Source organism: Euphorbia lathyris, chromosome 5 (assembly GCF_963576675.1).
Source record: "Euphorbia lathyris chromosome 5, ddEupLath1.1, whole genome shotgun sequence".
Classification (NCBI taxonomy): domain Eukaryota; kingdom Viridiplantae; phylum Streptophyta; class Magnoliopsida; order Malpighiales; family Euphorbiaceae; genus Euphorbia; species Euphorbia lathyris.
This window is the reverse complement of record NC_088914.1, coordinates 17,307,504-17,322,411: the sequence shown is the minus strand read 5'-3', so window position 1 is coordinate 17,322,411 and position 14,908 is coordinate 17,307,504. Positions and strand designations below refer to the sequence as shown.

General features: G+C 35.3%; 1 protein-coding gene across 2 annotated transcripts in view; it reads left to right on the top strand.

The window, feature by feature from the left end:
- The first annotated feature begins 8,467 nt into the window (after window positions 1-8,467).
- Window positions 8,468-14,908, top strand: part of LOC136230029 (protein DETOXIFICATION 29-like) — a 30,628-nt gene continuing 24,187 nt past the window's right edge. For both annotated transcript variants that reach the window (XM_066018957.1, XM_066018956.1), the window contains exons 1-4: window positions 8,468-9,311; window positions 10,168-10,568; window positions 10,665-11,206; window positions 11,397-11,483. In XM_066018957.1, the coding sequence (XP_065875029.1) occupies window positions 10,254-10,568; window positions 10,665-11,206; window positions 11,397-11,483 (944 nt within the window). In that variant the 5' untranslated portion in view covers window positions 8,468-9,311; window positions 10,168-10,253. The remainder of the gene's footprint in view (window positions 9,312-10,167; window positions 10,569-10,664; window positions 11,207-11,396; window positions 11,484-14,908) is intronic.

Genomic DNA, 14,908 nt, shown 5'->3' with positions numbered 1-14,908 from the left:
ATAGGGAATAATAATTTGTTTACTCTAATCTTTTTATATTTAATGATTTGTTTTAAATTGATAATAATTATGTTTATACTTTAACAGTGGAGAGTAAGAAAAATAAAATTGCATATATATATTTAAATTTCTGACTAAGTCAATCTGATATATTTATGTCATTTCAATTTTCAGATATTTCCATCTTCTATCATTTCTTCACCTAGTCAGGCCCCTCCTTTTTGCCTGCCTGCGTACTCTTACTTGACAATGTCACTTTTGCAAACAATGCGATAAATTCCAATATCATTTCTAGATCCTCGATATTGTATTCATCCCTCTCTCATTCGCATTGCATTCATTTCCTTGTTCACTTCCAATCTACCTAATTACACAATCGTAGCTCGATCTCACAGTTAAGATAAGCTACTTCCAAATCCACACACTACTGTAACGCAATCCAGTCTTAGATGTCTACCACAAAGGCTAAGACACCTAACATCATCAACGTCCGTAGAATGGTGGGACACACAAACCTTTAACATAATAATGCCAATCCTTCCGGCGGGCTAAGAAAAAATAGACTCATATCTGCCATTGATCTCTAGCACGTGTCTTTGATGCATCGATTTCCTATTTTTATTTTAGTCACATCAACCTTTTAGCCTAATAATGCCCTTTCGTGGGTGTATTCGATGGAAAACGATTCCCCTCTCACACTAATGGTTGATGTGTGCCTCTGAATCATTCTTTTTACCGATAACTCCCTTCTTTGAGAAGGAAATTCAACCTTCTATGAATGAGGTTTTCAGCTTCAAGGGCTTCGGCCTTTTATCACATCGTTGCAGTTTCATTCGACATGTTTGGCAGAAATCGACTCACACCTTCCCGCTAATCGCTACCGCATGCCTTTGCTCTGTCGATCTTTGTTTATACCTTCATTCAAACCGACTTTCCTATGAAAACGGAATCCATCTTTCCATGAATGGTATTTTCAGCTTTAATGGCATTGACCTTTTAACACATTGTTGCAGTTTCCTTGGCGTGTTTGGCGGAAATCAACGCACACCCTTTCGCTAATTGCCGATTCGTGTTTTTGTTATATCGATCATTATTTATACCTTCAGCGACACCCACTTATCTATGAAAATGACTTCCATATTTTCATGGATGGGTTTAAGCTAATATATAATTCCTTAGATAATATATAATTTGAATACGAATAGGGCATTAGATAATAGTCTCTGTGAGATCGATTTCGTTCTTTGGATCATTTACTACTTGATGCGATAGGGTTCACTTGCTCTTAATTTAGCAATACAACTTTAGCCTATCATTTACTAGAAAATACTAACATAATAATCATTTAAATTAAACAATCAATTTTTTTTTTTGAATAAACGAAAGTATTATTGGCTGATATTAGCAAAAAGAATATAAGACAAAAAAGGGGGAGTTCCAAACCACTCCTTACGAACAGAAAAAGAACTGACTTGCTTTGGCTAAACAATGAGCAGCACAGTTCGCTGAACGTTTAACAAACAAGATAGACACATTATCTAACTCATGAAAAAACTTAATACAATCACCTACAATATCTGCTAAGTAAGAATCATTCAAACATTGATCTTTAATTGCTTTAACAACAGATAAGCAATCCGAACGCAGAACCGTGTCCTTAAAGGCACCCTCCTTAAGCCAAGATAAAGCCTCCTTAATGGCCATCGCCTCCGCCATAATCGGATCAAAATAACCACACAATGCACCATGACTAGCATAAATGCAAGAACCGGAATGATCACGAATCAGAAATCCAAAGGAGCAGTAGCCATTCTCATGAAATAAACCAGCATCAACATTACATACCAAAGTACCTACATCTGGACAAACCCAAACCTGATCAGATCTGTCGCCAATTCTAACAACAGAAATACGAACAACCCTCGCCATTCGCCACTCCAAGCATTCTTTTTCAGCCAACCGTAACAGTTCAGTCGGATTTAACCTGGTACTATTCCAAACCACGTTATTCCTTGCCTTCCACAACCACCACAAGATAAACGAGATGCTAAGTCTAAGATCCTGATTCGTTTCAACAAGGAAATCCTCAAACCAAATAAAAACATTAGCAACCGACTCCATTCTATTATCATCAAAAAATACACGCCATACTTGAAGAGCAAAAGAGCATCGCACAAATAAGTGATCTTCATCCTCGACCAACAAACCACAAACAGGACACAAAGGTGACAAACTACTATGCCGATTCACCAAATTATTCATAACAGGAAGACAGCCCGCCAATAGTCTCCAAAACATATTTTTAATTTTGGGTGACATTTGCCAACTCCATACTGCCTTCCACTTCCAACAATCATTATTCTCCGTAAACCATGAAGAATTATTATTCAAAAGAGTGCGGTAACCCGATTTGACAGAATACAAACCCGATTTGTCTAAACCCCAAAACCACTTATCTTCACCATTCACACCTCTTCTAGGAATAGAAAGAATTAACTTCTGATCACGAAGGTTGAAAATCATGCCAATCAGTTGTCTATTCCATTGTCCATCCATATACATTAAATCATTTACAGTCCCGGTAGGTAGAATAGACACCGAAGGACTGGAGATACAAGGATTCAGATCATCCGGAAGCCACGCATCCCCCCAGATCATAGTAGAGTACCCATTGACAATTTTCCTATGCAAACCTTGGCGAATCAAAGATTGACAAGATCTGATACTTCGCCAAACAATGAAGGGTTGTGACCAATCTCAGCATTAAAAAAATCAGAATCAGGAAAATACCTGGCTTTGAGAAATCTTGCAACTAATGACATTGGTTGATGGATTATTCGCCAAGCCTGCTTTTCTAAGAGTGCAATATTAAATTCACGAAGACTTCGGAAACCCAAACCACCCTTACATTTCGGCACACACATCCTCCCATAACTCATCCAATGAATCCCATTATTTGAGTTATTACTAGAATTCCACCAAAACTTATTTAAAAGCCGCTGCACCTCCTCACAAAATTGTACAGGCAACAGAAAAATACTCATGATATAAGTAGGAATTGACTGTAAAACAGATTTGATCAATACTTCTTTACCCGCTCTTGAGAGGAATTTTTCTTTCCAATTATTTATTCTTGTTCGAATCCTATCTTTGAGAAAACCAAAAGTTTGCATTTTATTACGCCCAATAGATGCCGGAGCCCCCAAATAAAAACCCAAATCTTTTACCTCTTAAACACCGAGTAATGAACATGCATTTTCCTTATCACCAACACAAGTATTAGAGCTGAATAGTAGAGCAGATTTTTCGAAATTAATGCATTGCCCGGAGGCGATTTCATATGATTTAAGGATCTGTATAATGGTGGATAATTCACTAGTACTGACCTTGAAAAATATGTAGCTGTCATCCGCAAAAAAGAGATGGGATACCCGGGGAGCCGATCTCGCAACTTGACACCCATGAATAAGACCCAACCTTTCCTTTTCCTGAATTAAGGAAGAAAGTCCTTCAGCACAAATTAGAAATAAGAACGGACTAAGAGGATCCCCCTGTCTGAGCCCTCTGGAAGGAAAAATAGGTCCAAGTTCCCGACCCTCCTGACTAATTTTATAAACCACAGTCTCAACACACATTTTCATCCATTTAATCCACTGAACCGAGAAACCCATTTTAGTAAGCATATCCCAAAGAAACAGCCATTCCACCCGGTCATACGCCTTACTCATATCGAGTTTAAGAGCAGCAACACCTTGTTTACCTTGTCTCTTATTCTTCAAGTGGTGGATTACTTCAAAAGCAACAATGACATTGTCGGTAATCAACCTTTCCTTCAAAAACGCACTTTAATTAGCCGAAATTAGTGTAGGAAGAATCAACTTTAGCCGAGAAGCCAACATTTTTGAAAGAATTTTAAAGAGCACATTGCACAACGCAATTGGACGGATATCAGTTACCCTTTCAACATTTGCCTTCTTAGGAACAAGAATTATGAGTGTATCATTTAGATTCGAAGGCAGTTGTGAACTATTGAGAATAGCTAAACAGCAAGATACAATATCAGCTCCAATAATATCCCAAAACCTTTGAAAAAATGCCGGATTAAGACCATCCGGACCCGGGCTCTTATCAGGGTGCATCGAAAAGCAAGCCGCCTTCACTTCCTCGGCATCAAAAATTTGAGTAAGAAATAAGTTCTGATCAGCACTAACTTTAGACTTGATAGCTGAGAGAATCTCCTCGGCTTCACTCCCGTTACTAGTAAAAATCCCATTGAAGTAGTCTAACAATACATTCTCTAAGCCACTACCCCAACCACACATAATCCCACTACTGTTACGAAGCTCATGAATAGCATTATTCCTCTTACGTGAAGTAGCATACTCATGAAAATATCGAGTATTAGAATCACCTTTCTGAAGCCAATGTAGTTTAGCCCTTTGTTTCTAAAAATCCTCCTGTTGCTGCAGGGTTTTAACATACTCAGCCCTTGACTGTTTCAACATTGCAGCCCCGAATCTATCAACATGAGACCTGTATTCTTCCATTTGACGACGAAGTTCAGAGATCCGACGTTGTAAATTACCATCCAAATTTTTACTCCAATTCTGAAGGGCAGTAGTGCATTCTGATAATTTTTGTGATAATGTTTTACCATTATTAGTCCCCCAAACAATTTTGATAACAGATAAACAACTAGCTTCACGAATCCAATGGTTTTCAAACCAAAATTTCTTAACCCGCGGAGCCTGAACCCAAGCTTTGAGCTATAACACTAACATAGAATGATCAGAACACGTCGCCTCTTGATTCAATAAAACAGATTGACCAAAGAACTCTTTCCATTTAGCATTAACAACAGCCCGATCCAGTCTCTCTTCCATCCACCGTGGTGAACCTCTCCCAACTTCCCATGTAAATGGATAACCCCTCATTTGCAAGCTAACCAATTCACAATCGTCTATAACTGATTGAAAGCCCTCTAGCAGCCAATAAGCACGTAACGCACCACCCTTTTTTCCGAATTACTTAAAATGTCATTAAAGTCACCAATACAACACCAAGCCCCTCTATCCGCCCTAAACAAGGACCGTAACAACTGCCATGAATCCTTCCTGCGACTTCTCTCCGGATAACCATAGAAACACGTTAGTCTCCACGGTTGCAAACTAGTCATAGACACGAACATCAATGAAATTTGGAGAAGACGCAATTAGAGACAAATCAACACAGTTTCTCCAAAAAAGAGCAATACCACCTCCATGACCACACCCATCAACAATATAATGCTTTTCAAACCCCAACTTCCTCCTAACAGATAAAACCTTTTCCTCTTTAATCATAGTTTCCATAAGAAAAAATAATCAAAGGCTTGTGGACACGCACCAGGTCCCGTAGGACATTAACTGTACGGGGATTGCCCAATCCCCGACAGTTCCAACTAATGAGACTCATAATCCTAGGCGGACCTGACTAGCAGGTCTCGCCCCTCCTCCAGCTTTTTGATTATCAGTAAATTTTTGTTCAAACTCCATATCTGATTCAGATGTACGCTGACGTTTCGGATCCAATATAATTGTATCTTCAGCCTCAGACCCCTTACACATTGATACTCCATAGCCCGTAGACTGACTATCACTTCCCATGAGAGTAAGTTGAGAACCACTCCTAGTGCCACTAACATCTGTCTCACTACGATCAGAAGTAATAAGAATCCTCTTTTCAAACTTAATTGTATCTGCCTCTGCTGATGGATCCTGAAGCCACTCTTTTCCCCTTTGAACTCCAGTTTTACACATTGTAGCCCATAGCCAACTCCCAAATTTCCTTTCCGAAGTAACAGTAGGACAGTCAAACAACTAAGGACAAAACTTATCAGCATGCCCAATAATTCCACAGAAAAAACAAAATGGTGGAAGCCTTTCATACCTGATATTCACCCACAACCATTCGGCACCACCACTTCTCTTTAATTTCTGCCCCGTCTTAAGAGGTTTACGAACATCAATTGTAACTTTAATACGCAAGTAGCTTCGTCGTAGCCTAGTAAAATTTTTGGGATCAGCCTCCACATATTGACCAATATGATTGCAAATGCCCTGCACACTGCCTCAGTCTGAAATCCTATGGGTAAATCAGATAGTTGAACCCATATGATTAAATCCACCAAAGTAGGAAGCAAAGGTTGTTCCAAAACACCAAGATGTTAGGTCCATGGACCGTCGTTCAACACACGAAGCATATCAATCTCGTGAAAAAATTGGAAAAGATACCTTCCCTCCATATCAGTTTCAGTAATAGTCATTTAACTTGGTTACCAAGTGTTACTCTTGAGCTCAACCCGCACCACTACTGCTTATAAAGTTTCGTGAAGCCTAACTAGTAAAAATCCATATTTGAATAATCCAGTGGCAATCACAAATAGGACAATAACTATCTTAAATAATAGTAAGAAGAAAGAATAAGTGTAAGAGTGCCCAGTTACGAGTTGGTTCGCTTATTTCGAGACTAGAGACAGGGCAGGGCATAATGAGCAGTATATATTACTCCCTCCATTTTTTATTATATGACGTTTTAGATTTCATTTGTTCTTTTTTATATGTCGTTTTGTATTACCAATGCACTTTTGATAGTGCTTTCTCTAATTTGCCCTTATTTACGATAAGAGAGAGGTATAATAATTCATGCAAATAACTTTAATTGCATTAAAAGTAGAGATTAAAGAAGGGTAAATTAGTCATTTTAATAGTCTTATTAATATTGCATTGGTTTTAATAAAAAACCTTGAATGACATGTAAAAAAGAACGGAGGAAGTATTACTTAACAATATCTTATAAGTTTGAATTGTGATACCTAGGACTGTCTAGAATGACTCATGATCAAGTAAAGGAAGCACAAGAGTTGGATTCAATAACTTGGGAACAACAACCATATAACAAATCTGCACATTACTTGCATTTAGAAAATATGTTCCTTTTATTAGAAATCAAGAAATTGTTACTTGTAACTTTAGGATTACAAATGACAAAACTCACTCCAGTTGTCATTTGATTCAATTAATGATCTGCTCCTGTTTGATGGGATGAGGACCCGAGAAAGTGAAACTACGAGGCAATAAGATACTAATCTAAATATTACTAGTCTGTTGTTATCGTGGGAATGATAATTAACAAAGACTAGTATGTGTTAATGGTGTTTCGTTGATCATGGACATCAGATGTCAGTCAAAGGCATATGGGTCTTATGAATCAGTAAGCACTAGATCGATCAGTTATAAGAACACTACATGGTAACAATGTTATGGGTGGTTCTCATTTAATGCTCATTGTTGAGTCCTTATGAACCCAAATTCACTGTGGGCCTAAATGAGACACAACATACTTAGATTATTCGCCTAACGGGCCTATGATAGGGTGCCAAGCATGGGTTTAGTTGGGTATGTTCTGGATCATGTAAAGGAGCCATGAGTGAAGTGCGAGTGATCACTACTCTCCTATGGTAGATAAGAACATCAAATTCAAGTACCCATTTAGCTTGAATACAAATGCGATGTAATGGGATGTAGGGGTGAGAACCTGCCCATTTTTCTTGGATTCTTTCCTAAAAAAAATCACCACACACTTTGGATTCAATTTCTCAAACTTGGAGTTCCATTTCTTATCTCAAAAGGACGCTTATTCCGTCGATTTTTCTTCGCTTCTTGGATTTAGGGTTTAGGTTTTGAATTATTGTTGCAATCTTGCTGTAAATTTTGATAATGTTATGATTTTAATATTGTTATTGTTGCAATCTTGTTATAAATTTTGATAATGTTGTGATTTTAATATTAGAATTATTGTTGCACCCTTGTTGTTATACTTTTTTTTGTTATATACGACTTCGCATATTTCGCAATATGCGAGTATGCGAAAATAATACTGATTAAAAACACGTCTTTTACTTCGCACATTGTGAATTCTGCGAATTAGTGTTGTATTCGCATGCTTCGCATATTGCGAATTAAATTCATGTTCAGAAGCAAAATATCAACTTCGTATATTGCGAAATATGCGAGGTCAGACGAAAGAGAGAAAGAAAAAAAAGACTAAAAAATTTCTTAGTATTATATATATATTAAAGGTATTTAAAAAAAGTCATTAAAAATCACTAATAGGTTGCATAAATTGACAAAATATATAAATACGCCTAATTCTTCCCCAGCCCTCTTAACTTGTCTAAATTGGTCATTTTACCCCCTCAACTCATCGAATGTCCTATTTACCCCCTTAACTTCTTAAAAAGTGGTATTTCTCACCCCCTCAACTTGTTCATTTATCGGGAAATTATATTGGAGTCGGGTCTTCCAATTCATTAAAAGACCCTCCATAGATTTATTGACACCTGTCCACTAAACAATCTACCTGTCAAATGCAAATAATATTTGTAATTCATAAAAACCCCAATTAAACATCTATCTCCACAAAAACATGTCTATTCTCCACCACATCCATGTCCACCGTTTTGTTCTCCACCGCCTCTATTCTCCATCAGTCTAAGTTTTCTTCCTTTCTTTCAATTTGGTGGAACTCTCAAACCTCACCTGGGGTTTTCTAGTCTTGGCAAAAAGGGGAAGGAACCCACTAAAATGAAATTGGATTCAAATCGCTGAAAGGTTGGAGTGGCGGCAGGAGAGATGTACGGCGGTGGAGCGGCGACGATGGAGAATGAAGAATGGTGAAGATAGGAGAGTGTGATTCTTTTTCCCTGTTCTTCCTCTATCATTTATGCTGTGGTCTAGTACAGAAAATTGGAATAATTCCTGTGATTTTTTTGCACACCAAAGGGGATTTATATTCATTCCCAGATCTTTTCTTCGCTGTTCGTTCGCTCATCTTCGGGTGTAGCAAATTTGAAATTGGGTCGCCTGAGTTAAGAAAGGTTGTTAGTTGAGATGATATGAGGGAAACTTTCCCTAAAACTGTTATAATGGATAATGATGCTGTAGGTTCATCTAGGCAATTAAGAGACTATCATGTCACTTGGTAATAATTTCTCCTTCTGTTCATCCAATCCAACTATTTATTTTTCTCAAAAGAACTTGAGCTAACTGCATATTGACTTACTAAAACATAAACTTCACATACACTTCAATGGATGGTGGAACATGGTGCTATCCCAAGCACTATTGTTCGAGTTACCCCTAAGAATCTGCAAGTTCAGATTGCAAAAGAAATGGAGTTAAAACACAAAAGACGTTGGAATGAATATAAATCCCCTTATTCGGACGGTGATGAACAGGCGGCATCCATGGAGATTGGCGGCGACAGAGAAGGTGGTACCTTCTTCCAATATTATTTGTTTGTACTAATTGATTAAAAAGAATTCTTTTAATTTAATAACTATTACAGGTGTAAAAATTCTCATGGGAGGTCCTTGTTTGAGTTGGAGGACCGGATCCCTCCTATAAATTCCCATTTATCCCTCCAAACTCATAAAATGTTTTATTTACCCTTTAACTTCATAAAAGTGGTATTTTTCACCCCTTATAATCCGTTATCGAAGCCTAAATTAATAACTTTTTTAAACGTTAAACCTATATTTATGCTATTTTGTAAGTGGAACCTAAATTGATACTTCCCCAAAAATCATAAGTTTATTTTGGTACATTATCCCTACATATAATGTATTTAACTTGTTTATATTAATGTTCTTGTTATTTGTATTTTTTATTCGTTCTTTTTCTTTTCAACTTTTTTGACTATTATAAATGGATAAGAAATACAATTTTTATGGAGTTAAGAGGGTGAATAGGATCATAAAAATACCACTTTTATGAGTTAAGGGGGTAAATAGGATATTCGATGAGTTGAGAAGAGGTAAAATGATAAATTTGGACAAGTTAGGGGGTGAGAAATATCATTTTTATGGAGTTAATGGGGTAAATAGGACATTCGATGAGTTTGAGAGATAAAATGACTAATTTGAACAAATTAAGAGGATTGGAGAAGCATTAAACGTATATAAACATGAAAATCTACCAAGTGAGCTCTTTTTTCTTGAATGCGAGCTCTCATTTTATTTAATTTTGTAATTTTCTCTATTATTAATTAAAGTACAATGTAATAATTGAGTTGATTGCATACATTTTGTTAAACAAAGAAATAAATGTATGATTTCATGCATAGTAGGTGGAAAAGGAATATAGCCCCTACAGTAAGAAATAAATAAAAGAATACTTTAAATCCCAGTCCTCGAGAGGAGAAGCAGTAGAGCAATGGAGGATTCAACCCAACCCCTTCTTCTCTCTCAACACCAAATCACAAACACTACTAATTCCTCCTCCTCCTGCACCTTTATCGCCGGCGACGATGACATCTCTCCGATTAATAGCCCCCGTGATTTCTTCAGAGAATTCACCAAGGAATCCAAGAAACTCTGGTTCCTAGCTGTCCCAGCAATGTTCACAACCCTCTGTCAATACTCCCTCGGCGCCATCACTCAAACCTTCGCCGGCCAACTTCGCGCTCTGGATCTCGCCGCCATTTCCGTTGAGAACTCGGTAATCGCTGGGTTTTCCTTCGGAATCATGGTAAAATTGAAAACCCCTAAATAATAATTTGAACTCGATTTTGTTCATTCAATCCTTGTATCTTCAATTAATTAAATGTTGGTGATGAATCAACAGCTTGGGATGGGAAGCGCACTCGAAACGCTAACAGGGCAAGCATTTGGGGCAGGGCAACTGGATATGTTAGGAATCTATTTACAGAGATCTTGGATTATTCTTTGCACCACAGCATCGATTTTTTGTTTGATATATGTCTTTGCAACAAACATCTTGCGGGCAATCGGGCAGACGGAAGCTATATCAACGTCGGCGGGATTATTCGCTCTGTATATGATTCCTCAGTTATTTGCTTACGCTATGAACTTTCCGATGGCGAAACTTTTGCAGGCGCAAAGCAAAATAATGGTAATGGCGGTAATTGCAGGATCGGCGCTTGTATTACATGTGATATTCAGTTGGCTGTTTATGCTGAAACTGCGGTGGGGAATGGTGGGTGCTGCGGTGGTGTTAAACGCAGCGTGGTGGTTCATTGATATATGTCAGTTCATTTACATTATAAGTGGAACTTGTGGAAGAGCTTGGAATGGATTTTCATTGAAAGCTTTTCAAAATCTATGGGGTTTTGCTTGCTTGTCTATCGCCTCTGCTGTGATGATTTGGTTAGTTTTCCTTTTCTTTTTTATTTTATTTTATTTACTATGGTCCTGGATCACATTGATCCGGTCCTCATATTGCCACGTATGATTTTACTATTCTTGCTCGTTTTTATTGGCATATTAATTAATTTGGATTATATATATTATTGGATTGGAGTTCAAATAAATTAAAGAAAGGTTCTAATATGTGCAGCTTGGAAGCTTGGTATTACATGTCGTTAATATTGTTTGCTGGATATTTGAAGAATGCAGAGGTAGCAATCGATGCTTTGTCCATATGGTGAGTGAATCAAAATTTTCATAGGCTTAATACATAATTTGCTCTTTAAATTTGTCCAAAAAATTTAATTGACCCATAATTTTTTTTAAATGTCTTGATAGCGCTCTCAATTTGCACAAAATATTTGGATACTCAGATTAACTTTCATAAAATGTAGTCAACTGATCATTCGGTTGCACACACCTTGAAAAATTAAAGTGACTAATGTGGGGGTATGTGGTTATAATATTAGAGACAACAAGTTTTGCAATTGAACAAGAATTTCATTTTTAATATGTTTTAATCTATTATGTGAATTATGTAATAAAATTTTAAAGTGTGTGCAACACACACCGGCAACACATGCCGGCATGCAACATACTTTTTTACAACCGAGTGATTAACTGGTTACATTTTAAGTAAATTGATGAGGCTATCAAGACATTTTAATCAAGTTAAAGACTATCGAAACACTTTAAAAGTTCGGAGAGTCAATCAAAAATTTTGGACAATTCAGAGGTTGGTATATAAAATTATTACATCGTTTAACGACTATTTTTATAAGAAAAATAGTAAATATTGAAATTACCACCAAATTTTCCTGTTGTTGTAGTCATTCAAATAATAAATTATATAATGATCATGTTCTTCAATCATAAATTATAAATATTGAAAAAGAAAACATAAAATAATATGATTTTTCAATCTAATTATTTGCTCTCAAATTAAGAAACAAATAAAACCTCACTTGGGTTTGGTTGTCCAATCATTTGTAGTAATCGACAAACCAAAATAGAAGATTGCGTCCACTTGCAAATTAAGGGATAATTCTAATTTTATTGGTATCCATTTTGGAGGAGCTTGTAGTTATTCTAATTTTATTGATATCATTTTTGTTTCATATTACATGCCAAATATATGTTAAGTTATTTTTTTTACTACTATAAAATGCGGGTTTATGAAAATTAATTAGAATAATTGACTTATTATAGAATAAATAAATATTAGAATCAATAAATAAGGGGCGACAGTGTCTTTTTTATAATATCCTTAATTTCTATAAAACTCTTTAAAAAGACATGTAATATGAAACAGAATGAGTAATATATAAAATGATATAAATTTATATTTTGAAATAATGTTAAGTTTTTTTTTAATTAAAATAATGTTAAGTTTTTTAAATCAGATAAAAGAATGTTACTACTAAATAGTGGTTAACATAAATATTATCAAAAATTATCTATTTATACAGTTAATAAACAAATTTAACAAATTAATTTATTGTTTTGTTTTCCAAATTACTATTTTAATATGTTATTTAATTACTTTTAAATATTACTGTAATTATGTATAAAATGTATATTACTGATACATTTATAAATAATTTATCAAAATATCAATAACTAAGGCCTTTTGATAATTTATTTAATCACTTATTAATTTTAAATAATTATTTAATTTAAGTGTGTTTGATAACGAATATTTTTTTCCCATTTAAATTAGTCAATTAAATTAAAAATCATTTATTTTGATAAGTTAAGAAAAATTAACTAAATAATTTTAAAAAATCAGTTGATAAAATAAGTATAATATTACTTTTTTCTGAATCCATCCTATAGATGCAAATATCAAGTTATTTAGTGGGTGTTTGTTTTAGTTTTTGGAAGGAGCGTTTAGCGTTTCACTCCAAACCGCAGGAAATATAGCGTTTGGTTAGGTTTATATAACTGCAGCATTTAGCATTTTCTCTGGAAACTGCAGCATTTTGGAGCTTTTCACGAAAATCTTTTTTTGGAGCTTTTCATGAACAGTTGTTTGTAGTTATTTGTTATTGACAAAATTATTCTTCTTATTTTTACAAAATATTTTTAAAACATGTCTATATTGGATATTTTAAATACTAACAATAATATTTTAATATAATTTTACCAAACATTAGTAATTAAACAGCTAACAACAACAACAAACAGCTTACTGCAACTACAAACAACTAATAGAAACAGTTATTAGCTAATAACTGAATGAAGAAAGAAAATATTTACTACTGCCTGCCTATTGGATCTCACAACCTTTTTTGCACAGCCTTAGAGAAGATAGAGCTTTAATTTTTAATTTCTCAATTTGCGCTATTATTTAACTATAATTACATATTTTAAATTTTTATTATCATGAAAACTGATTGTGAACATAAACTTTTATTAAAAAGAATGTTTTAAAAAAAAAACTTTTATTGAAAAGAATTATTTATTTTATATTTTTAAGCTGTTTAAAAATATATTTTTATATGTCAAGCTTGTTATAGGATAACAGTAAAATTCGTTTATACAATTTAGCAATGTTATAAAATTTAGACCGGACTGACCGATTTGATCAGTCGAATTCGCAATTGGTTAGCAAGTTGAATTGGTTTGTTACAATTTAATTTAGGGTATTGCTATATACCGCACCCAAATTCCTTATCACCGCATCCATTGGACCATTTTGCCCTTGGCATAAAATTTTTGTCAAAATTAGGAAAAAAAATTTTGAGAGAAAATTTAAAATTTAGCCTAAACGGATGCGGCATACCATTCCCACCATGATGGGAGCGGATGCCGCATCCGTTCCCGCCATGGTGGGAATGGTATGCCGCATCCGTTACCACCATGGTGGGAATGGTATGCCGCATCCGTTCCACCCGTGATGGGATTATAAAAGCAACATCCCCGCATCCGTTCCACCCGTTCCAGCCATGATGGGAACGGCTGCAGCATACCATTCCCACCATGGCGGGTACGGATGCCGCATCCGTTCCCACCATGGTGGGAATGGTATGCCGCATCCGCTTAGGCTAAATTTTGAAATATGCAAAATCGTAAAAATTTTAGTGACGAAAAATACTAAATCATTCAATTTTTTGAGATGAAAAATTAAAAATTCTCCAATTTTTTGTGACGAAAAATGCAAAATCGTCATGAAAAATATGTATTATTTTCATGAGTTCTTTGATAAAAAGATGTAAATCTTAATGTTTCCGACTCGTAATCATCCATTTTCGGGGTTCGGATTGTCACACATCAATTATTTTCATAATTTCAATTATTGTTGTTCGGGTTTATGATTTTGGAGAGAGAATTTTCAGTTTTTGATCAAAATTATGAGAATGGCAGAAAAGTCCAAAAGTAGTGGTGAAAAGGAATTTAATGGCGGTATTTATCATCTCACTTTAATTTATCATAAATTGGACAGAATCGGGATCGGACCGAACCAATCTGACTCGGTTTTTAGAAAAAAGAACTTACATGCGCCACAAAAATGTATCAGTGCTTGCTTTGTTATTCATTCCATGTGCGTAAAGCTTTTGATCCCAAATTCTTCCCCACCTTATCCGAATATATCATTTCCTCACTTTTATGATTTTTAACCTTTTCTTTTTTTTTTTCAAAAAAAAAAAAAAACCTTTTCTT